The 21,848-nt window shown below is 52.3% G+C and overlaps 1 protein-coding gene across 1 annotated transcript in view; it reads right to left on the reverse strand.

Annotated features, from left to right (window-relative positions):
* Nucleotides 1–8,830: 8,830 nt before the first annotated feature.
* Nucleotides 8,831–21,848, reverse strand: part of LOC119956376 (vesicular glutamate transporter 1) — an 89,153-nt gene continuing 76,135 nt past the window's right edge. Inside the window, exons 6-12 of the mRNA XM_038783540.1 lie at nt 21,652–21,738; nt 17,224–17,366; nt 16,164–16,313; nt 12,476–12,608; nt 11,158–11,268; nt 10,824–10,951; nt 8,831–9,296 (exon numbers count right to left, since the gene is read on the reverse strand). Coding sequence (XP_038639468.1) covers nt 8,964–9,296; nt 10,824–10,951; nt 11,158–11,268; nt 12,476–12,608; nt 16,164–16,313; nt 17,224–17,366; nt 21,652–21,738 — 1,085 coding nt within the window. The 3' untranslated portion in view covers nt 8,831–8,963. The remainder of the gene's footprint in view (nt 9,297–10,823; nt 10,952–11,157; nt 11,269–12,475; nt 12,609–16,163; nt 16,314–17,223; nt 17,367–21,651; nt 21,739–21,848) is intronic.

Consider the following 21,848-nt stretch of genomic DNA (forward strand, 5'->3'; position numbering starts at 1 on the left):
ATTCAGAATGTCCAATTCACCTAACAAGCATGTCTTTCGGGACTTGTGGGAGGAAACCGGAGCACCCGGAGGAAACCCACGCAGACACGGGGAGAACTGTGCAGACTCCGCGCAGTCAGTGACCCAAGCTGGCGCTGTGAACCAACAGTGCTAACTACTGTGCCACCCTTGAAATTATCTACCGCAAAGAGCTTGCAGATGCTCAATCGCTGAACATATTCACAACCGAGATTGATAGATTTTTGGGTACTAAATGAATCAGGGGATAGTATGGGCAGGTGGTGTTAGGGTTGAAAGTCAGCCATGATCTTGAGGGATGGTGGATCAGGCTTGAAGGGCCAAATGGCCGACTCTTGCTGCTATTTCTTATGTCCGTATGTGGGCTTGGGAGCCAAATTGTTTTCAGCCATTGGGTTACCAACCCTTTATGCCTGTCTCCATCTCTCCATCATCTATCTATCTCCATGCATCGGGAGTAAAGGTGGCATAATGGTGATATCCATTGGGCGAGTGAATGCTCTGGGGGGGGGGGAGGAGGACAAGGGGTCAGATCCCACCATGGCTGTTGGTGGAATTTAAATTAAATTATTACATCTGGTCTCAGTAAAGACGTCTGTGGCAACTGTCATTGATTGTTGTAGAAATGCATCAGGTTCTGCAGTCCTTACCTGGTCCGGAGTCCGTGTGACTCTTAATGTGAGCCACTCGGTTCAAGGGCAATTAGGGATGGACAACAAATGCTGGCCTTGCCAGCCACACCCATACATCCCACTAAAGAAAAAGAAACGTTGGATGAGTCACACCATTCCTGTTAAGGTGGGGAAACCGTCAGCCAGCCTGTCCTCTCTGCCCTCGAGGTCATTGGATGAGATTGGATTCAGGCGTGATGGCTCCCAAAGTCGAGCAGACGTCTGGGTGCTCCGCCCGGGACAAGAAGATTGGTTCCAGGGATTAGAAACTCCAGCGATGAAGATAAACCGGAGAGGTTGGGACTGTTCTCCCGGGGGAGAAGGAAGGAAGCTGAGAGGAGATTTGGTAGAGATGTTCAAATCGTGAGGCGACCTGGACAGAGTAGACGGGGGGTGGGGGGGGGAAAGAAACCATTCCCGCCCGTAAAAGGATCGAGAACGAGAGGGCGCAGATTTAAAGTGGTTGGTAGATGTGATGCGTTGAGAAAAAGCTTTGCTTCACACAGCGAGTAGTTGGGGTCTGGACTGCACGGTCTGGAAGTGTGATGGAAACGAAAATGAAAATCGCTTACTGTCACGAGTAGGCTTCAATGAAGTTACTGTGAAAAGCCCCTAGTCGCCACATTCCGGCGCCTGTCCGGGGAGGCTGGTACGGGAATCGAACCGTGCTGCTGGCCTGCTTGGTCTGCTTTAAAAGCCAGCGATTTAGCCTGGTGAGCTAAACCAGCCCCAGGCAGGTTCAATCGAGGAGGGTATTAGATGACACAATGGGCCGAATGGCCTCTTCCTGTGCCATGACACCCCTGTGATTCTGTGTTGACTCAGCTAAGGCAATGGAGTGTGCTGCTGTGCTCAACAAACCTTCCAGCCTTCGCCTATCGTTACTGACCCTCCCTCTACTGACTCAGTAACCGCACTAACTCCTCAGCCAATGGTGCGTTGTACTGTACCTCTGCCCACGTTCATCACAGTTGGGTCGCAGTAACTCCTCCCTCGACCTCACCTCTCTTCAGCGTGCTTCCGCGCCTTCGTGCGGTTAAAAAAAAAACCGCAAAGCGGCAAGAGGGAGGCCGAAATAAATAACAACAATAAAGCAGAACAATTCCTGGTGAGACTGGTGATGAAGAGATTGGTTAATAAAGCTGCGGTTAATAAGCCTGGCGTTAAGACAGCTTTATTCACTGAGCAGCTGAGAGGGGAAGCCTGACTTTGAACTCTGAACTCCGAGCGCATCCCAGAGGCGCGCAGCAGGCCCCCCCCCCCCCCCCCCCCCCCGAGGAGGCCCTTTGATGTCCGACTCGTGTTTCAGCCGCTTTGTACACGGGGCCATCAGATGTCTCTGGCATCCGATCAATAAATCATGTCTGCGTGAGGCGTACCTCTCATCAATCGTCAATGTAATTACTGCTGTCGAGGGCCTCCCGGGATTACCGGAGCCCCGACCTCGGGCCCACATCCAGGGAACAAAGAGGGATTCATCGCAATTTATTGCACTTTGCAGCTTGTAATATGTGAAATTACATTAAAATGTCTTGTCACAGGCCTGAGCCGATTGAATTATTTATTCCCGGAGCCCTCCTAAATCTTTCCCTAAGCGATTTAAAAGTCCCTCTCTCTCTCTCTCTCTTTCTCTGTCACCCCAAGGGAAAATCAGGCAGCGATAAAATTGGTGTGCAGTCTCGTCCCCGGCTAACAGAAGGCAGCATAGTATGTGGAAAGGTGGGCTTTGTGATGTCTGGTGTCTTAGAGGAATATTTTGAGGCCTAAAAATGCCCCTTACAATCTGACAGTCAGTGCGATCTTCTGCAACAACGGTAACAGATTCTGTACGAGCTTCCCATCTCGTAGAGATGGACCAAAGCCCTTCTATACCTAATTCTGGGGGAAAGGACCAAGAAAATTACAGCCCGGGAACAGGCCCTTCGGCCCTCCAAGCCTGCACCGACCATGCTGCCCGTCTGAACTAAAACCCCCCACCCTTCCGGGGAAAGAACAAAGAAAATTACAGCACAGGAACAGGGGCAGGGCCCGTTCCCAATTCTCCTGTATAGAAATTCCAATGTTAAAACCGCTTCCTGCACGGCACGGTGGCGCAGTGAGGACCCGGGATCGATCCCGGCCCCGGGTCGCTGTCCGTGTGGAGTTTGCACATTCTCCCTGTGTCTGTGTGGGTTTCGCCCCCCACAACCCAAAGATGTGCAGGGTAGGTGGATTGCCCACGCTAAATTGCCCCTTAATTGGAAAAAAGAATTGGGTATCTAAATTTAACCCTCCCATACTGAACACCAATGGGCAAAATACTTTCCACTTCTCTGTCTGTCCAGAGCAGAATCATAGAATCCCTACTGTACAGAATAAGCCATTCGGCCCATCGAGTATGCCCTGATTTCACCCCCCCCCCCCGAAATAGCATCCTAGCTAGGCCCACTCCCCCTTCCTATCGCCGTAGTCCAACCTAACCTGCACGTCTGAGTTAGTATGACTAGGGGGATTACGGTACCTTCAGAGGTGAGCTACCATTGGTGCAGAGGACTCGCTGCCCATTGGCCCAGGTAAGTCATGTGCCTCTCAGCCGATTGGCTGAGAGGTAGGTAGCTCCGCCTACAGGGCGGGATATAAGAACCCGTGTTCCCCGGCAGTCAGCCATTTCTTCTGTACGTTTGCTGCCGGGCACACATCTTGTGTATTAAAGCCTTTTGTTTGGATCGCATCTTCGCCTCGTGTCCAATTGATGGTGCACCAACGTCTTTGGACTGTGGGAGGAAACGAGCGCACCCAGAGGAAACCCACGCAGACACGGGGTGAACATGCAAACTCCCCACAGTCACCCAAGGCCGGAATCCTATCTGGGTCCCCGGCGTTGTGAGGCAGCAGTGCTAACCGCTCTGCAACCATGTTCCCAGGCCTAGCCCCATAGTGAGGCCTTGTGCTTAAACAACAGGACCACAGCTGAGTACATCCCCAGGCCCCGACAAGCAAACCAGGCCCCTGAGAACGGGCCTTTCTTGTCACTGATGGAGATTGTCAATCAGAAATGTGACCCAAACCTCTGCCAGAAGAGAATAAATGGATGGTTTGCTTTGGTTTCTTTGACCCTCTCTATGGCAACCCCGCAGAGGCTTCAATCGATCACCGGCAGCCCTGGGACAAGGGTGACTAGATGCCCCCAATTTGCCGGAACATTCTCGGGTTTTCCTTAAACATCCAGGTGTTCTGGCAATTTCCTCAAAATCGTTCGAAGGTCCGGGTTTCCAGGTTTTTCCTCTCCTTGGGCAACCTTTGCACGAAGCCACCGGGAACAAGATGGTGACGAAATACTAATGAAAGCTGAATATAAACTAATGAGATACAGCAGGATTGGGGGGGGGGGGGGGGGGGGAAGAGGTGGTGGGTTATGCCCTGGGATGATTGACTGCCGACCCCAAGGGGATACTTCCCGAAGGGCCGGCGCGCAGGGACCTCTCATGAAATCTGTCCAGGGCTGCTCTCCCGAAAGTGGTGTTGACGGCATCTCTTGGCGTAGGTGAGTGAGCTCGCTGACGGTGGAGGGTGTCCGACAGGTGATGCAGCTCCAGGGAAATGGGGGGGGGGGGGGGGGGGCGAGCGCTGGGAAGAAATAGCTCAGTGCCAGCCCAGAATGGGGCGCACAATCGCGCGGACTCTCGTGTCTCAACTCCCCGGAGCTGGACGAAGTGCCTCGGTTTTGACTTACGATAATCTGGCCATCCTACCGGGAAGAGGCCCGGATATTTTTGGGACATGGGGCAGGAATGGGCGGATCCCTCACGCCTCGTTGTACAGCGTCCCCATTGCCTCCACCTGCTTCAAACACCCAGGTGCGACTGGAGGGAAAGGAGAGATCACGCAACGGGGCTTAAAGGGACCTCAGAACTGATAGAACATAGAACAGTACAGCACAGAACAGGCCCTTCGGCCCTCGATGTTGTGCCGAGCAATGATCACCCTACTCAAACCCACGTATCCACCCTATACCCGTAACCCAACAACCCCCCCTTAACCTTACTTTTTAGGACACTACGGGCAATTTAGCATGGCCAATCCACCTAACCCGCACATCTTTGGACTGTGGGAGGAAACCAGAGCACCCGGAGGAAACCCACGCACACACGGGGAGGACGTGCAGACTCCGCACAGACAGTGACCCAGCCGGGAACCGAACCTGGGACCCTGGAGCTGTGAAGCATTTATGCTAACCATCATGCTACCGTGCTGCCTCAGGTATGTAACAGGTCTCCATGCCTCTACCACTTGACTGGAGAAGACGGATCTTCCAGCCTTAGGAGACAGATGGAAATCTCTCCATGAGGAAGAATCGAGAGAAAGAATGAATAGAAATACACCTGAGGAATGGATTCCTTCTTTTTTGTATCTGCATCAGTGTCCACAACCCCAACATTTTATGTCTTACACAGAAACGTCCCATTGCCTCAGCTGACTTCACGATAAGTCCTTCAGAGGTTGACACAAGCACGAGAAAGTAACTTTTTAAATTGCCTTGTGTGATGTTTTTATTCAATTTCATTTTTTCTTCCAAGGTTGGTGAATCACACGGGAGAAAGTGCATTCGAAGAAAAGGGTTTTGTGATGGGTGGGGGTGGGGGGGGGGGGGGGGGGGGTTGGGGGAGGGGGTGTGACCGGTGAGATGCAAAGCGTGGTACACGGTACAATGACCTTACAGATGAGGTGAGGAGGAGGAGGGAAGCAGGATTCTGAGTCCGCCCGGAACGGGATGCGGAGGCCATTCGGCCCCTCGAGCCCGTTCTATCATTCAATCGGATGGTAGCTGAGGCGTAACTCAGCCCTGTTCAATCGCTAAGATTCCATTTACCCTTAATAACCTTTGCCCAACGACACCATCGACAGCGTGCTTTGGCTAGAGTGTGGCGGATCGGGCGAGAGTGGTGGGCCGTTCCGCTCTGAGAAAGGGCAATAGGGGTTTACGTTTATTGCTCTGTTTTTGACTCTCCGCCCCTCTTTCTCTTTGTCCCCTCGGGACGACTCAACGTTTAGCAGATATCAGCTTCTAAAGAGTTCCCGCTGCCCATCCGGCCCCGGCCTCACGCTCTGAGCTACATCTAAAGACTCGCACTTTTTGAGAAGCTACTTTGACTGACAAATCTACAAATACTCTGGCACTTCTGAGTGTGGGTTGTGGGTGCGGGGGGAGGGGTGTGTGTGTGTGTGTGGGGGGGGGGGGGGGGGGGGGGTGATCCATGGCGGCTTCACATCAATATTATGTGTCAGTCTGGCTCTTTGGCGGGTCGCCTATTGTCTCGGAATCAAAATGTTGTGGGTTTGAGTCCGTTTACAGCATTGCGCTATCAAAGTATTTCCTCAGCTAATGAACACTTAGGGCATTTCCTGTGACTTCGCAAACTCAACATGTCCTTTCCGGCCCCTCACCTTCTCTCTTCGCCTGGATTAGCGGTTGGGTGCCTGGCTGGTCTCCCTCGTTCCATCCACCAAAAATCTGAGTTCATCCACATCTCTCCTCCCATCATCCACCCGCATCCCTCAATCTCCTCCCTCCCCTCCCTCACGCTCGCTGGCCTACATTGAATCATAGATTTTTACAGTGCAGAAGGAGGCCATTCAGCCCACTGAGTCTGCACCGGCCCCCGGAAGAGCACCCCACTTAAGCCCACACTTCCACCCTATCCCTGTAGCCCAGTAACCCCACCTAACCTTCTTTGGACACTAAGGGGCAATTTAGCATGGCCAATCCACCTAACACGCGCCTCTTTGAACTTGTGGGAGGAAACCGGAGCACACGGAGGAAACCCGCGCAGACACGGGGAAGACGTGCAGACTCCGCGCAGGCAGTGACCCAAGCCGGGAATCGAACCTGGGACCCTGGAGCTCTGAAGCAACAGTGCTAACCACTGTGCAGATGTGCCACCCAGTTTCTGGTCGAGCAAGTTTTAATTTTAAAATTCTCATCCTTGTGTTCAAATCCCTCCATGGCCTGGCCTCTCTCTATCTCTGTAGTCCCCTCCAGCTCCACAACCCTCCGAGATATCTGCACCCCTCTAACTCTGGCCTCTCGAACATCCCTGACTTTAATTGCTCCACCTTTGGTGGGTCCCACCTTCAGTTGCCCGGACCCCAAGCTCTGGAAATCCCTCCCTACGCCTCTCTGCCTCGCTACCTCACGTTCCTTCTTCCAGGCGCTCCTCAAGGCCTTCCTCCTTGGCCAAGCTTTTGGTCACCTGACCTCACACCACCTTACGTGGCTTGGTGACATGTTTCGCTTTATAATGCTCCTGTGAAGTACCTTGGGTGGGGGGGGGGGGCGCATTTTATGACATTAAAGGTGCTATACAAATATAAGCTGATGTTTGGTGGTGTGGGGGGAACCGGAGGCGGAACGGTCAGCGACGCCTCGTGTCTACTCTGAGGCGGAGGAGCCAGGTGGGAGACCTGTATGGCTTGGAAGTATTACGGGAGGCCAGCTCAATCTTCATGGCTGCCATGGTCACCCAACATTTGGGACACCAGCTTTGGAACCCGGCAGAGAAGGTTATGGGTGGGGCGTCTGATTGGGGAATTGGAGAATGTAATTTGAAAAGGATCACGCACAACCACACACATGCCCACACCCACACACACATGTGCACTCACACGTGCACTCACACGTGCATGCACGCATTCACACACACGCCAACACATGCATGCACACAGCCCCTGGCTGTTATTATTGTGCAATTTTAGCGGACCTGGTCTCTGAAATTGTCCCCTATTGGCACCCAACGGCACTCCGATCTTAGTCTGCCGCATCCCATTCCTGGAAAACTAGTTTGGATGGAACGTCCCCTTAGCGATGGGCCTTCCATGCTCTTGGTGGTGGTGGTAGGTCCGGGGTAGGGTCTGGGGGGGAGGGGGGGGGCGTGTTTGCTGAGGGGGGAGGGGCGGCGCGGGGAGACAGCATGGAGGGTCGATGAGGGCAGCGGTGCAAACTTCCCAAAACTCCGGTGCAGTTTCGCTGAGCGCTCCGCTCCCCGTTTGTGGCTTTCCCCGACCTTTCGCATCGATAGACGGAAAATCACTGGATCAAAATCCTGGAACTCCCACCCTAACAGCACTGTGGATGCACCTACGCTACATCCGACTGCAGAGGTTCAGGAAGGTGACTCCTTAACTTCTTTGGGGGGGAATGGAAAAAGGCAGGGGGCGGCGGGGGGGAGAGGGATTCGATGAATTCCGGCCTTGCTGACTATATTCACACCATTCAAACGAATATTTTTTTTAAAATTTAGAGTACCCAATTATTTTTTCCAATTAAGGGGCAATTTAGCGTGGCCAATTCACCTAACCTGCACATCTTTTGGGTTGTGGGGGCGAAACCCACGCAGACACGGGGAGAACGTGCAAACTCCACACGAACAGTGACCCAGGGCCGGGATTCGAACCCGGGTCCTCAGCGCCGTAGGCAGCAATGCTAACCACTGTGCCACCGTGCTGCCCCCATTCAAACGAATATGAATGACAAATAAAGAGGACTCCCAGCCATCAGAGACGAGAGGCGCAACAGAAAATTGTTCCCTTCGGGATGCCTAGTTTGTCTTGTGAGAGAACATCACCCAAAAGTTCGGCGCAACATCGTGGGCCGAAGGGCCTGTTCTGTGCTGTATTTCTCTATCTATCTCTATAACTCTATCTCTATTATTGTGTCTCATTGGGTTGAAGGTGCTCCAAATCTGCCCACAATCCCGCACCCCACCCCCAGCCATCCTGCCTCCGTCCATTTGCACTTACAATGAGGAATCCCTCTCCTCCTTCACCCCCCCCCCCCCCCACCCCATTCCCTCCCCTCTCCACGCCCCCGCTAAAAAAAAAATAATAGGAAATAAAACATAAAAATGTGGGGGAGAGGGGGGGGGCGGGATGGTTACAACAGGAAGGGATTCTTCGCCACTTCCTCGCCCCAGCTCCGAGGCAGAAATACAGAAATGGCTTCCGGCGGAAAATGGCCCAACACTCTAAACGGGCGCTACGCACGATTCCTCACACCAGCAGCCTTCCTCGACTGCACACATACACACACACACACACACTCACACATGCACAAGCACACTGAACGTCACTAGAATGAAGATCTTCCACCTTGCTTGGGCGGAAAGTAAGGTGAAGTTGTCCTTTAAACAGTTGGTTACTTATGTACATTAGATTCTACATTGCCTTCTCCACAAGGCTGATTTTATTGTGTTGGTGTCGCTGTTGGAGCTGTGCCATTCGCCCGCTCTGGCTCCACACTCAGGACAAGTCCCTGTCTTGCGCACTGCCATACATGTATGGATCCTTCCCCTGCTCTTGGATGAATTCCTCCTTCTTGTCCCACTCGTTGACCCAGCCACCGTTGGTGATGGCGGTGGTTTCGGTGGCCCCGTAGCCCCCGTGGGCGTGGCTGGCATCCTCGACCTCGTGGGCAAGCTCGTCCTCGTACATGAAGCCGCACTTCTCGTCGCTGAGCTCCTCGGGCTCGGCCCAAGGCTGCTTCTCGCCGGAGGCGAAGATGCCGTAGAATATGACGCCCGCGTAATGGACCAGGGAGGCGATCAGGAAGACGTACTGCCATTCCTCTCGGGTCTTGGCGCACATTTAGAAAAAAAAAAACGAACAAACAAACTTGTTAGAGGAGTCTCAGGGAGGTCGCGACGACAGTAAACAGAGGCCTCAGCCCAAATGCTAACCCACAACAAACAACGGACGGGAGCGTAAAAGCAAAATACTGCAGGCGCTGGAAATGTGAAATAAAAAGAGAAAATGCCGGGAGGGCTCAGCAGGTCCAGCAGCTTCCGTGGAGAAGGAAACAGAGTTAACGCTTTGGGTTCGGTGTGACTCTTCTTCAGTGCTCGGAAGGGGATGGGTTACCCGGGGTCAAAAAGGGAAAAATAAAAAAAGTGTAGGCAAATCCCCAGCCGGCTTGGCAGCGTCTGTGGAGAGAGAGAAACGGAGGGCAGGATTTTCCGGCTTATTCCGAGTGCGGAATCTTCCGGACCTGCCGAAAGCGACTCTCTTGCGGGAGTGGGGGTAGGGGGTAGGTATGTTTTATGACATGTTGTCCAGTGGCGGGAAGGGCACGCCACGTAAAATTCCATCCAGAGTTAAAGTTTTAAGTCCAGTGTGAATCGACTTCGGAATTTCAGAGAGGGTCAAAGGATGAGAGGGGGGAAGGCGGGTTGAAGTTGTTGAGTTGGATGATCAGCCATGATCATAATGAGTGGCGGTGTGGGCTCGAAGGGCCGAATGGCCTCCTGTTGCTCCTATTTTCTACGTTTCCTGTCCGCAGATAATGCTTGACCTGTTGGGATTTTCCAGCGCTTACTTCCGATCTCCATCATCCGCAGTATTTAGCTTTTATTATGCAGATAAACCCGGCCGGGGGAGGGGGGAGTCTGGGGGGGGGGGGGGGGGGGCAGTGGTGTGGGTATCGGGGACTCTGGGCGTTTTTTCTGTGGAATGTTAGAGGTCTCAATAAACAGTTTGCAGCTCCGGATTGCCCGCAACCGTATCCAGTGGCGGAACAGGCTCCATTGGGCCGAATGGCCTACCCCCCCCCCAGACTCCCCCCTCCCCCAGCCGGGTTTATGGCCTACCCCCCCCCCACCCCCATTTCCTACGTCATTTTTGCCAATGGAACATACGCCCTGCGCCGCACTAGGGATCGGCCTGCAGTCTCCAGGAATTGAAGATCAATTTCAAAGACCCTTCTGCGTGCGTGACCCTGGGGGGGGGGGAAAAAATCATCGGGACGTTGAAAAAAAGATGATCTTTTTGGATCATTTTCTTTGAACGTTTCTCTTTCCCGGGTTTGGCCGGGGGGGGCGGGGGAGGGAATGGGGGTGGGGGTGGGGGGCGGGTGGGTGAGGAGTGGAACATCTTCAGAGCTATCCCTTTGAGGAAGGGCTGAAAAGAATATAAAAATCTGAAGGTCAATAAAGCTACTGGACAGTTGGGAAAACATCAATAATTTACGCACCCTCGGGGCGGCCACTGAGCACATTTTGTTCATGCACATACCGATTTCCCGAGCTTGGTTCCGAGTGGAATGTTGGGTTCCTTAACTCAGACTGGAGACAATGGTTGCTGTATTTTTTTCAAACGGTTCCTCACCTTGTGCTTTGTCATGGCTCCAACGATTATAGGGCACACCATCCCGGACAGGGTCCCGACTCCGTTGGAGAGTCCCATCAGAATACTAGCATAGCGTGGGGCAATGTCCAGGTGGTTGACATTGAAGCCTTTATAGCGCAAAAAAAAACAAAGCAAGAGATGGGATGAGGACGGGATTAAGTCGGGTCAAGTCCCCATCTGTGTGCCGCTACAGCGGAGGCTTACATATGTTAATTTATGATAACGCAATCGCTTTTATGGCGAAGGGGCTGGATGCTGGCAAACTGGTTTCCTAACCCTCCGCGATGGGAGCCGGGACGAAAGCGCTCATCACCTGAGATCGCGAATCCACTGAAGCCTACAGCGAGGACGAGGAAAGAGATCGCAACGCCTTTCGTGTGCGAGAACCCCACCACCAGGAGAAAGGTTGCCTCCATGCCAAAACCTTAGAAAATAGGAAAGGAGAGGATCAGAGGAGAATGAGGGCATTACCTCAAACAGGGAAGATTTCACGCGACGGTGCATTTATATAATAATAATCTTGATTGTCACAAGTAGGCTCACATTAACACTGCAATGAAGTTACTGTGAAACGCCCCTCGCCGTCACATTCCGGCGCCTGTTCGGGTACACAGAGGGAGAATTCAGAATGTCCAATTCGCCCAACAAGCACGTCTTTCGGGACTTGTGGGAAGAAACCGGAGCACTCGGAGGAAAGCCACGCAGACACGGGGAGAAGGTGCAGACTCCGCACAGCCAGTGACCCAAGCCGGGAATCGAACCTGGGATCCCGGGCGGGAGCGAGGCCTGTCGGGGCCTTTGTGTGTTCTTCCTTCTGGTTTGTCCGCAACTCCACGTGGCCCAAAGTGTCTGTGAATAAGACACACATGCGTTCTGTCAGGAAGAATGGGTGCAATTATGCGCCGGTGGGATTTTCCACTCCCATCGAAGTCAACGGACATTTGGATGGCTCACCGAGTTTTCCAGCCCCGACCGCTCCGTGACGGGGCCGCAGAATTCAGCCCAATGACTTAAAGGCAGGCGGCTGAGGGACAGGAGTCCCAAATTCATCAACAACAACCTGTATATTTATATAGCCCCCTTCAGGTAGTAAAGCCTCCCATGATGCTTCACCGGAGTGTCATCGGAGAAAGTGTCATCACCCCCACGAGGACCACGGGGAAACCACTGTGAATCTCCCTCCCCCTGGGAATTGGGTACGAGCTCCCCAGGGAGGCCTCCCAGCTGGAGCTCGTTACACCTACACATGAAGGCCGGCCCAAGCAGGGCCCGGAGTCGTTTGTTCTCCCGACAGCGACGGGAGTGGGAGAGAGTTACTGCCAAGGGCAGAGCATTATATACAATTCAACAAATCCTCATCCCACTATCGCTGACATCCTCAAGTTATGGAAGAAAGTGCAGGGATGAAGGATGACCGTCACATTAGGAAGCGGGCAGTCGGGTTTTAGGTGAGCTTATGTTTATGGAAGCAGCAAGGTGGGAGGCCAGGCCACGGGGATTTTGGAATAGTTGAGTCTAGAGATGACAAAGGCATCGATGAGGACACAGCATACTGGCACCAAGAGTTCCTGTGACGGCTGAGGGCAGTTATATACAGAAGGCCATTGTCGGGCGGCCCTGCGGAAACACACCTCCACAGTTCATCATTTTCCTCACATTGGTGGTGGACATGATGTTCTTGGCTCTGAGGTGGTCTGCCAACTGTCCTCCAATGGGTACGATGATCGTCATGACGAGGTGGGGGAGAGCAGACAGCATGCCTACCTGTGTCGAGACAAAGATAAACACAGAATTAACAATCTGAAATGCACTGGGGCCTCTGTACTGACAACTCTCTGAACCCCGGAAACCAACACTGCCCTAACTGGCTTCGTAGACGTGCTGTAGCGGAAACCCCTCTCAGGCTTTCCCGCTTGATGTGTTGTGTATTCTGGGATAACACAGGCTGCAACTCGATGCAGCTTTGACCAAAAGATACTCCAGACTTTGAAGGAAGTTCAATGTGATTTATCGAACCATTAGCACAGTTCTCTATGAGTTCGACTCGCCTGCTAATCTTGCTATAGCAACTCAGTCTAACTAACCAGCCTGCTCTAAGCCACGTGGTGGGTGTGATGCTTCTGCTCCGCCCCTGTCCTACTCTTTAAGTGTCGCCTGTGGAAAGAGGCAGAGCATGTGTGCCCTGTCCAGAAACGGCCCTAGGGTTGCTGGCGCCCCGGGCAAGCTGAACTTCGGCGCCCTTCGGGGGGGGGGCTCCGTTCACTAGGGGGGGGGCTCCGTTCACGGGGGGGGGGCTCCGTTCGCCGGAGGGGGGGGCTCCGTTCACTGGGGGGGAGGGGGGGCGCCAGAGTGACCTGGTACATGATCGGGACCCACCGATCGGCGGGCCGGTCTCTCTGTCGGCAGGCCTCCTTTCTTCCACCGGCGAGCCTGGATCCATCCGCCATGTTTGTGCGGGGCGGCCACCATGCATGCGCTGGTTGGCGCCGGCCCAACTGCGCATGCGCCAGGTCTCTGACGCCGGTCACGCACTCCTTGATGGCGCCCCCAGCACATGGCGCCCCGGGCGACTGCCCGAGTTGCCGGTACCTTGAGCCGGCCCTGGCCCTGTCCTTATATCTGGGTTGTGTAATGCCCCCTTGTGGTAGTGTCACCTCTGGGTGTCTTGACTGCCCATTGGTCGTGTCCTATTCTATGTGTTCATTAGCTGTATGTCTGCATTCATGTCGTCTCCGGTGCTCCCTCTAGTGTTTACTTAGTTGTAGTGTATTTACATTAACCCCTTGTGTATTTACAGTGATGCATATCACCACACCGCTGACTCGCTTTGGCCCTTTGGTGCATCCCCTCACCCCATGCCTGATTTCAGCTCTATCGCCCACTTTCTACTCCCATCCAGGACAAATCTCTACCTAGCTGTGCCGGCAAAGTGACCCAGCGACCTTGCATTGTGCAGAATTGTTTCGAATTCAAGGCTCAGGAACAGGCCATTCGGCCCTTCTCCCCCATGCTCATGCTCTAATCACCCTGCTTCATCCCACCCTGCCGGCGTGTTCTTCCATTCCATACCTTCCTTCCCCCACATCTTTATGGGGGTTCCCCTCGAATACACCCGTGTTATTCACCTCCACCATTCCCTGGAGCAGAAATTCCACCACTCTCTGGGTAAAGACGTTTCTCCCGGATTTCCGACTGGATTTATTCGTGACCGTCTTGCACTTGTGGTCCCCAAATTCCGGAGCGGGATTTTCCGGTTGCTCCCCACTGCCCCCCCCCCCCCCCACTGCCCCCCCCCCCCCCCCCCCCCACCCCACCAGGGGACCCAGTTCCTCCGCCATCACAAAACCTGCCACGGCGATGGTGGAGGGGGGGGGGGGGGGCACGGAGAATACCAACCCTGATCTCTCCAATAAGTGGAAACATCTTCTGTACATCTACCTTATTGCATAGTTTTATAATCTTGACAATCTCTACCAGGTCACCCCTCATTCTTTCCTTTTCCAAAAAAAAGCCCCAGCCTGGTCGGCCTTCCTGATCATTATATCTGTTCAATTCAAGTATTAACCCAGTAATGACCTTACACTCCTTGTAATAATCATCTTTATTATTGTCACAAGTAGGCTTTCATTAACACTGCAATGAAGTTACTGTGAAAAGCCCCCAGTCACCACACTCCGGTGCCTATTCGGGTACACAGAGGGAGAATTCATATTGATACATATACATAAAACATACAGTGCAGAAGGAGGCCATTCGGCCCATCGAGTCTGCACTGACCCACTTAAGCCCTTACTTCCACCCTATCCCCATAACCCAATAACCCCTCCTAACGTTTTTGGATACTAACGGCAATTTAGCATGGCCAATCCACCTAACCTGCATGTCTTTGGACTGTGGGAGGAAACCGGAGCACCCGGAGGAAACCCACGCAGACACTGGGAGAGAACGTGCAGACTCCGCACAGACAATGACCCAGCGGGGAATCGAACCTGGGACTCTGGCGCTGTGAAGCCACAGTGCTGGCCACGAGTGCTACCGTGCTGCCCAGAATGTCCAATTCACCTAACGAGCACGTCTTTTGGGACTTGTGGGAGGAAACCGGAGCGCCCGGAGGAAACCCACGCAGACACGGGGAGAACGTGCAGACTCCGCACAGACAGTGACCCAAGCCGGGAATCGAACCTGGGACCCTGGAGCTGTGTAGGGCACCAGGATTGTGTTCATTAATCTAAGTGTGCGCCAACTGGCAAGCGAGTGGCCGGGGTAGGAGGGTGGGGCCCAGCTTCAGTCAGGCAGTTTGTGCTCTGACGACTCCACTGGGGCCCGATTGCAATTTTAACCGAGGTCGAGATGGGGAAGGAGTCTCTCAACCCACAATACGTCAGTTGGGGAACGGGCCTCCCCATCCCCACCCACCCACCCACCCACACACACAACAGCCCCTTGACTGGTGGAAAACGCAATTCACAAAAAAAGGAGGGTAAAAATCCCCAAAATATATATATTTAAAAAACTATGGGGTGAATATGCCGGTACCGTCAGGAATCGCCGTAAGTGGCCCGCTAAATCTGCCGGACCCTCTAAAATCCTGTTGATCCCGGGAGGGAATTTCTGGTCGATGGACGGGCGCGACCGAATAATCCCCCCCTTTCCCCCATCCCCGATAGAGGTGTACAGAATTCTGAGAGGCATAGCTAGGGTAACTCGGAAGAACCCTTTTCCTGTGGCAGAGGTGCCTGAGACCAGAGGGCTGAGGTTTAAGGTGAGGGGTAAGTGGTTTAGAGGGGGACCTGAGGGAACATATTTTCACCCAGAGGGTAGTGGGGAGACAGAAAGCGCTGCCCGAGAGGGTGGTGGACGCAGGCACTCTCGCAACATTGAGGAAGCATCAGGGACGAGCACTTAAAGTGGCCATGGGCTGTAGGCTGTGGACCGAGTGCTTGTAAATGGGGTTGGTATAGGTTGGTGTTCGATAGTCTGCATCGACATGGTGGGCCGAAGGGCCTGTTTCTGTGCTGTGTGACTCTCTGGCTCATATATACAAACATTCTCATTAAAATAACACATTTGGGGGCAGCATGGTGGCCTAGTGGTTAGCCCTGCTGCCTCACGGCGCTGAGGTCCCAGGTTCGATCCCGGCTCTGGGTCACTGTCCGTGTGGAGTTTGCACATTCTCCCCGTGTCTGCGTGGGTTTCACCCCCACAACCCAAAGATGTGCAGAGTAGGTGGATTGGCCACACTAAATTGCCCCTTAATTGGAAAAAATATTTGGGTAATCTAAATTTATTAAATAAATAAATAAATAACACATTTGGTACCTTACTGATCTCGAACCCGAACACCTCCTCAAAGTAGGCCGGCTGGCTGATCAACAGAAGGTAGAAGGTCCAGCTGCGGCAGAAGTTGGCCACGACGATGGCGTAGACGGGCATCGAGGTGAAGAACTTGCGCCAGGGCGCCTTGAATTTCTGTCGAGGGTCACAAAAGGGAAACGGAGCTTGGAATCAGAGTTACTCGCCCCCCACCCCCTCCCCAATCCCCTCAATCAAAGCCCACCTCTCTTCACAAACTGCGAACAGTCCGCAAGGTTACCCACTGATTCTCAATTTTTCCTATGTAAACGGTCACAATGTAATTACAAACTTTGGCCACTATTTGGCACTGTGGAGCAAATTTCTGGAAATTTCTCAAAGCCATTGTAATATGAAATATAATATTTACATACGTCAACTTACTATGGTTAATTTGCAAGATTTAAAAATGGTAATAGTCACAATTATGTATTTAGTTTGGGAGTCCAATTTGTACACAGCAAGCTCCCACAAACAGTAGTGTGATAATGACCCAGGCAGACTGTTTCTGTGATGTCGATTGAGGGAAACAACACTGGCCGGGACATCGAGGACAACCCCACTCCTCTCCTGCAAAATAATGGCAGGGATCTGTTATGGTCACTTGAGGAGGAACATATTAGCCTCCATCTGGAAGGCTGGGGGGTGCGATTCAGCGATGCCGTTACGCCTGGTACGGATACGGCCGCAACAGGTGAATCGTATCCGAGCCTCAAATCGGACTCTGGGCCGGGTCGATCGCAAGTCACCCGACTCGCTCCACCCGATGAGATATGGATCTCGCTCTCGCTGGGTGGGATCTAAATCTGCATATTTCAATTAGCGTTACGGCTCAATTAAATACCCGGATGCCGTATTATCCCGGCCCCCAGGACTCAACGGCTACGCCTGAGAGACTTCGCAGGATGGGGGGGGAGGGGGGGGGACGGTGAGGTGGAACACCCAAGTCGTCCATGACCTCCCCCATTACCCTTTGACCTTTGGCTTCCGCTCAATACAAGCGGGTAGAAAAACAAGCAGCACTCACCACCAGCGGGTTCATAAGATTGGCGCCTTCTCCAATCGATTCCTCAATGTAGGTCTTCTCTTCGGCTGTAATGGTGGGGTGCGTGGCAGGGCTCTCGTAAGACACCAGCAGCCAAAATAGGTACCACACCATGCCGAAGCTTCCTGTCGGAGGAGCCAAATGAGACCTCTTACACGTCAACACATTTATTTCCTCATTTCCTTACCCTCCACTCCCTCCTGTGCAGACCCGGATTGGGAAACGCTACAGCAGGGGTGGCAATGAGGTGGGGCCCTTCCTCAGGCTTCTGTTGGGTCTTTCCACGAAGGGAGCGGAATCACACCCTGGCCCAATTCTAAGGCCTCCACACACACACTTTGCAGCAACATTCAATGGGGTGGCGACTGGGAATCATAACTGCGTTTTACTCCCGCTAAGCACCTTCCCCTTCTCTAGCCACTCGCTTGGTTTCATAGAATTTACAGTGCAGAAGGAGGCCATTCGGCCCATTGAGTCTGCACCGGCTCTTGGAAAGAGCAACCTACCCAAGGTCAACACCTCCACCCTATCCCCATAACCCAGTAACCCCACCCAACACTAAGGGAATTCTCATCCTTATTTTCAAATCGATCCATGGCTTCACCCTTCCCGATTCCAAGTCTCCTTCAGCTCCCAACCACCCAACATACCTCCTGTTACGTTTTTTTGGTTCTCATACGTTATAAATGAAATGAAAGAAAAAATGAAAATCGCTTATTGTCACAAGTAGACTTCAAATGAAGTTACAGTGAAAAGCCCCTAGTCGCCACATTCCGGGAGGCTGGTACAGGAATCGAACCATGCTGCTGGCCTGCTTCGGTCTGCTTTAAAAGCCAGCTATTTAGCCAGTGTGCTAAACCAGCCCCTCAATAATCAGCCCCTAAATAATCACACAATAGCTGTGGTGAATGTATAGTACTAGTAATTCACCAGTGTCATGTTCTGCCATGTGTTACAGCTATGTTATGTTGTTGACCTTGTGGGCTCCACCTATGGGCTTCACCCACAGGGGGATATGTTGGGGCATGTACGGGCTCTGCCCATGGCTCCTCCCCTTGAAAGGAAGTATAAAGAGCAGTTGACCTGTCGGAGGTTCACAGTATTGTACCAGTCGCAGGCAGGCGCTGTTCTAAGCTGATTAAAACCTCGGTTTGCTTCTACTTGTGTCTTTGAGTGAATTGATGGTCGCATCAATAGAATCCCTACAGTGCAGAAGGAGACCATTCGGCCCATCGGGTCTGCACCAAGCCTCCGAGAGGGCACCCTACCCAAGCCCACTCCTCTTTCACGTAACCCCACCTAATCTGCTCATTGGACACTAAGGGGAAATTTAGCGCAGCCAATCCACCTAACCTGCACATGTTTGGACTGTGGGAGGAAACAGGAGCACCCGGAGGAAACCACGCAAACATGGAGAAAAGTTGCAAACTCCACACGGCCAGTGACCCCGGGGCCGGGATCGAACCGGGGGCCCTGGCGCTGTGAGGCAGCAGTGCTAACCACTGTGCCACCGTGCCGCCTTTCGACACTTTAGACTCAAAATGTTGGAGCTCCCTCAGGTGTGTTTCTGACTACCCTCCATGTGGCTGGTAGGCTGATACATTGCTGCAGGGTAGCAGGAAAATGTGACGCCCCCAGGACATATATTCGCATAACAACTAATTGCCGGAGGTTTACAAAGAAAGAAGCCACCTTCGCTCCCCTAATTCTGGCCTCTTGAACAATCCTGATCCCGATCACTCCACCATTGTTAGCTGTGCCTTGAGCTAGATTGCCCCAAAACTCTGGAATTTCCACTCTGTTAGAACCCGCAAGTGTGATCTGTATCATAGTTATTGTAAATAGAACAAAGAAAAGTACAGCACAGGAACAGGCCCTTCGCCCCTCCAAGCCTGCGCCGACCATGCTGCCCGTCGAAACTAAAATCTTCTACACTTCCGGGGTCCCTATCCCTCTATTCCCATCCTATTCATGTATTTGTCAAGATGCCCCTTAAACGTCACTATCGACCCTGCTTCCACCACCTCCTCCGACAGCGAGTTCCAGGCACCCACTACCCTCTGTGTAAAAAACTTGCCTCGTACATCTCCTCTAAACCTTGCCCCTCGCACCTTAAACCTATGCCCCCTAGTAATTGACCCTCTACCCTGGGAAAAAGCCTCTGACTATCCACTCTGTCTGTCCCCCTCATAATTTTGTAGACCTCTATCAGGTCGCCCCTCAACCTCCTTCATTCCAGTGAGAACAAACCAAGTTTATTCGACCTCTCCTCATAGCTAACGCCCTCCATACCAGGCAACATCCTGGTAAATCTCTTCTGCACCCTCTCTAAAGCCTCCATATCCATATCTGGTAGTGTGGCGACCAGAACTGAACACTATACTCCAGGTGTGGCCCAACTAAGGTTCTATACAGCTGCAACTTGACTTGCCAATTTTCATACTCAATGCCCTGGCCAATGAAGGCAAGCATGCCGTATGCCTTCTTTAAAAAAAAAATATTTTTATTCTCCTCCTTTTTCACATTTTCTGCCAAATTTACACCCACCAACAATAAACAATAATCAGCAACAAATATGTCAATCCCCCATCCTCAATCCCATCCTCCCACCAACCCCCAAACATTAGCCCGCATGTTTACATAAACAACTGACAAAAAGGAATCAGGGATTACCCATTGTCACCCTTAATATACACAGCCCCCCCCCCAACCCTCCTACCCATCCCCCCCAACTAATGGTCGTATGCCTTCTTGACTACCTTCTCCACCTGTGTTGCCCCTTTCAGTGACCTGTGGACCTGTACACCTAGATCTCTCTGATTTTCAATACTCTTGAGAGTTCTACCATTCACTGTGCATTAGACCTTCCAAAATGCATTACCTCACATTTGTCCGGATTTAACTCCGTCTGCCATCTCTCCGCCCAAGTCTCCAAACGATCGAAATCCTGCTGTATCCTCTGACAGTCCTCATCGCTATCCGATCAAAGTTTCTTTGATGCACTCAATGTGGACTGCTTCATGACGCCAAACCTCTCTACCTCTCTCTTTCCTCCTTGAAGTGACTCCTTTGCCCTTTCTACCTCTTTGGCTAAGCTTTTAGTCACAGAGTCTAATACCTCTCGATGGGGCTCAGACATTTCAATTTTTTTTTTTAAAATTTAGATTACCCAATTATTTTTTCTATTAAGGGGGCAATTTAGCGTGGCCAATCCACCTACTCTGCACATTTTTGGGTTGTGGGGGCGAAACCCACGCAGACACGGGGAGAATGTGCAAACTCCACACGGACAGTGATCCAGAGCCGGGATCGAACCTGGGACCTCAGCACCGTGAGGTGGTTGTGCTAACCACTAGGCCACCGTGCTGCCCCTTGACATTTCAATTTTTGATGCCTCTGTGAAGCCCCTTAGGATGGAAATGAACAAAGCGATTTTCGGGGGAAGCGATTTTCGGGAGAAAATGTCTGTCCACGGGAGTCCTGCATTGAGACAGGGGCCATACAGGAGAGGTTGAATAAACTCGGATTGTTTTCACTGGAACGACAGAGGTTGAGGGGTGACCTGATAGAAGTTCGCAAAATGATGAGGGGCATGGACAGAGTGGATAGAACATAGAACATAGAACAGTACAGCACAGAACAGGCCCTTCGGCCCTCGATGTTGTGCCGAGCAATGATCACCCTACTCAAGTCAACGCATCCGCCCTATACCAGTAACCAACACCCCCCCCCCCCCTCCCCCCCCATTAACCTTATTTTTTAGGACACTAAGGGCAATTTAGCATGGCCAATCCACCTAACCCGCACATCTTTGGACTGTGGGAGGAAACCGGAGCACCCGGAGGAAACCCACGCAGACACTGGGAGGACGTGCAGACTCCGCACACACACAGTGACCCAGCCGGGAATCGAACCTGGGAAGCTTTTTCCCAGAGCGGAAGAGTCAATTACTAGGGGACATAGGTTGAAGATGCGAGGGGCAATATTTAGAGGAGATGTGTGAGGGACGTTTTTTTACACAGAGGGTGCAGAGTGTCGGGGGAGGTGGTGGAAGCAGGTACCATAGTGACGTTTAAGAAGCACCTTGACAAATGATTGAATAGGGTGGGAATAGACGGATACGGACCCTGGAAGTGCAGAATGTTTTAGTTCACACAAGCCTGCTGTACTGTTCGTTGTTCTTTGTTCATGAGCAGATGGGAGTGAATCATTCCCTTTAACCCTGTGTGTGTACTGTACTTGTACAGCAGCTGACACTGAGACACACGCATGGGCCATACAGCACCAGAGAGGAGTTGTTCCTTTTTACCCTGTAGATACTGTCATTTCTCAGACTGTAACACCAGCGCATACAATTATACTCGTCAGGCTACGTTTAACGTTGACCCCATACTTTCCCCTGGCACATACCATAGACATAGAAGACGGAAGACCACCCTGAGTACTGGACAAGGATCCCTGCCAGAGGCATTGCTATCACTGCCCCAGCGTACGAACCTGCAAAAAGAGAGTGTGCACATCACCAAACTACAGTTGAGAATGAACATTACTAAGTAGTGGAAGATTAGGAATAGGAGGAGGCCATTCAGCCCCTTAAATATTTCTGC

This window comes from Scyliorhinus canicula, chromosome 23 (genome assembly GCF_902713615.1).
Source record: "Scyliorhinus canicula chromosome 23, sScyCan1.1, whole genome shotgun sequence".
NCBI lineage: Eukaryota > Metazoa > Chordata > Chondrichthyes > Carcharhiniformes > Scyliorhinidae > Scyliorhinus > Scyliorhinus canicula.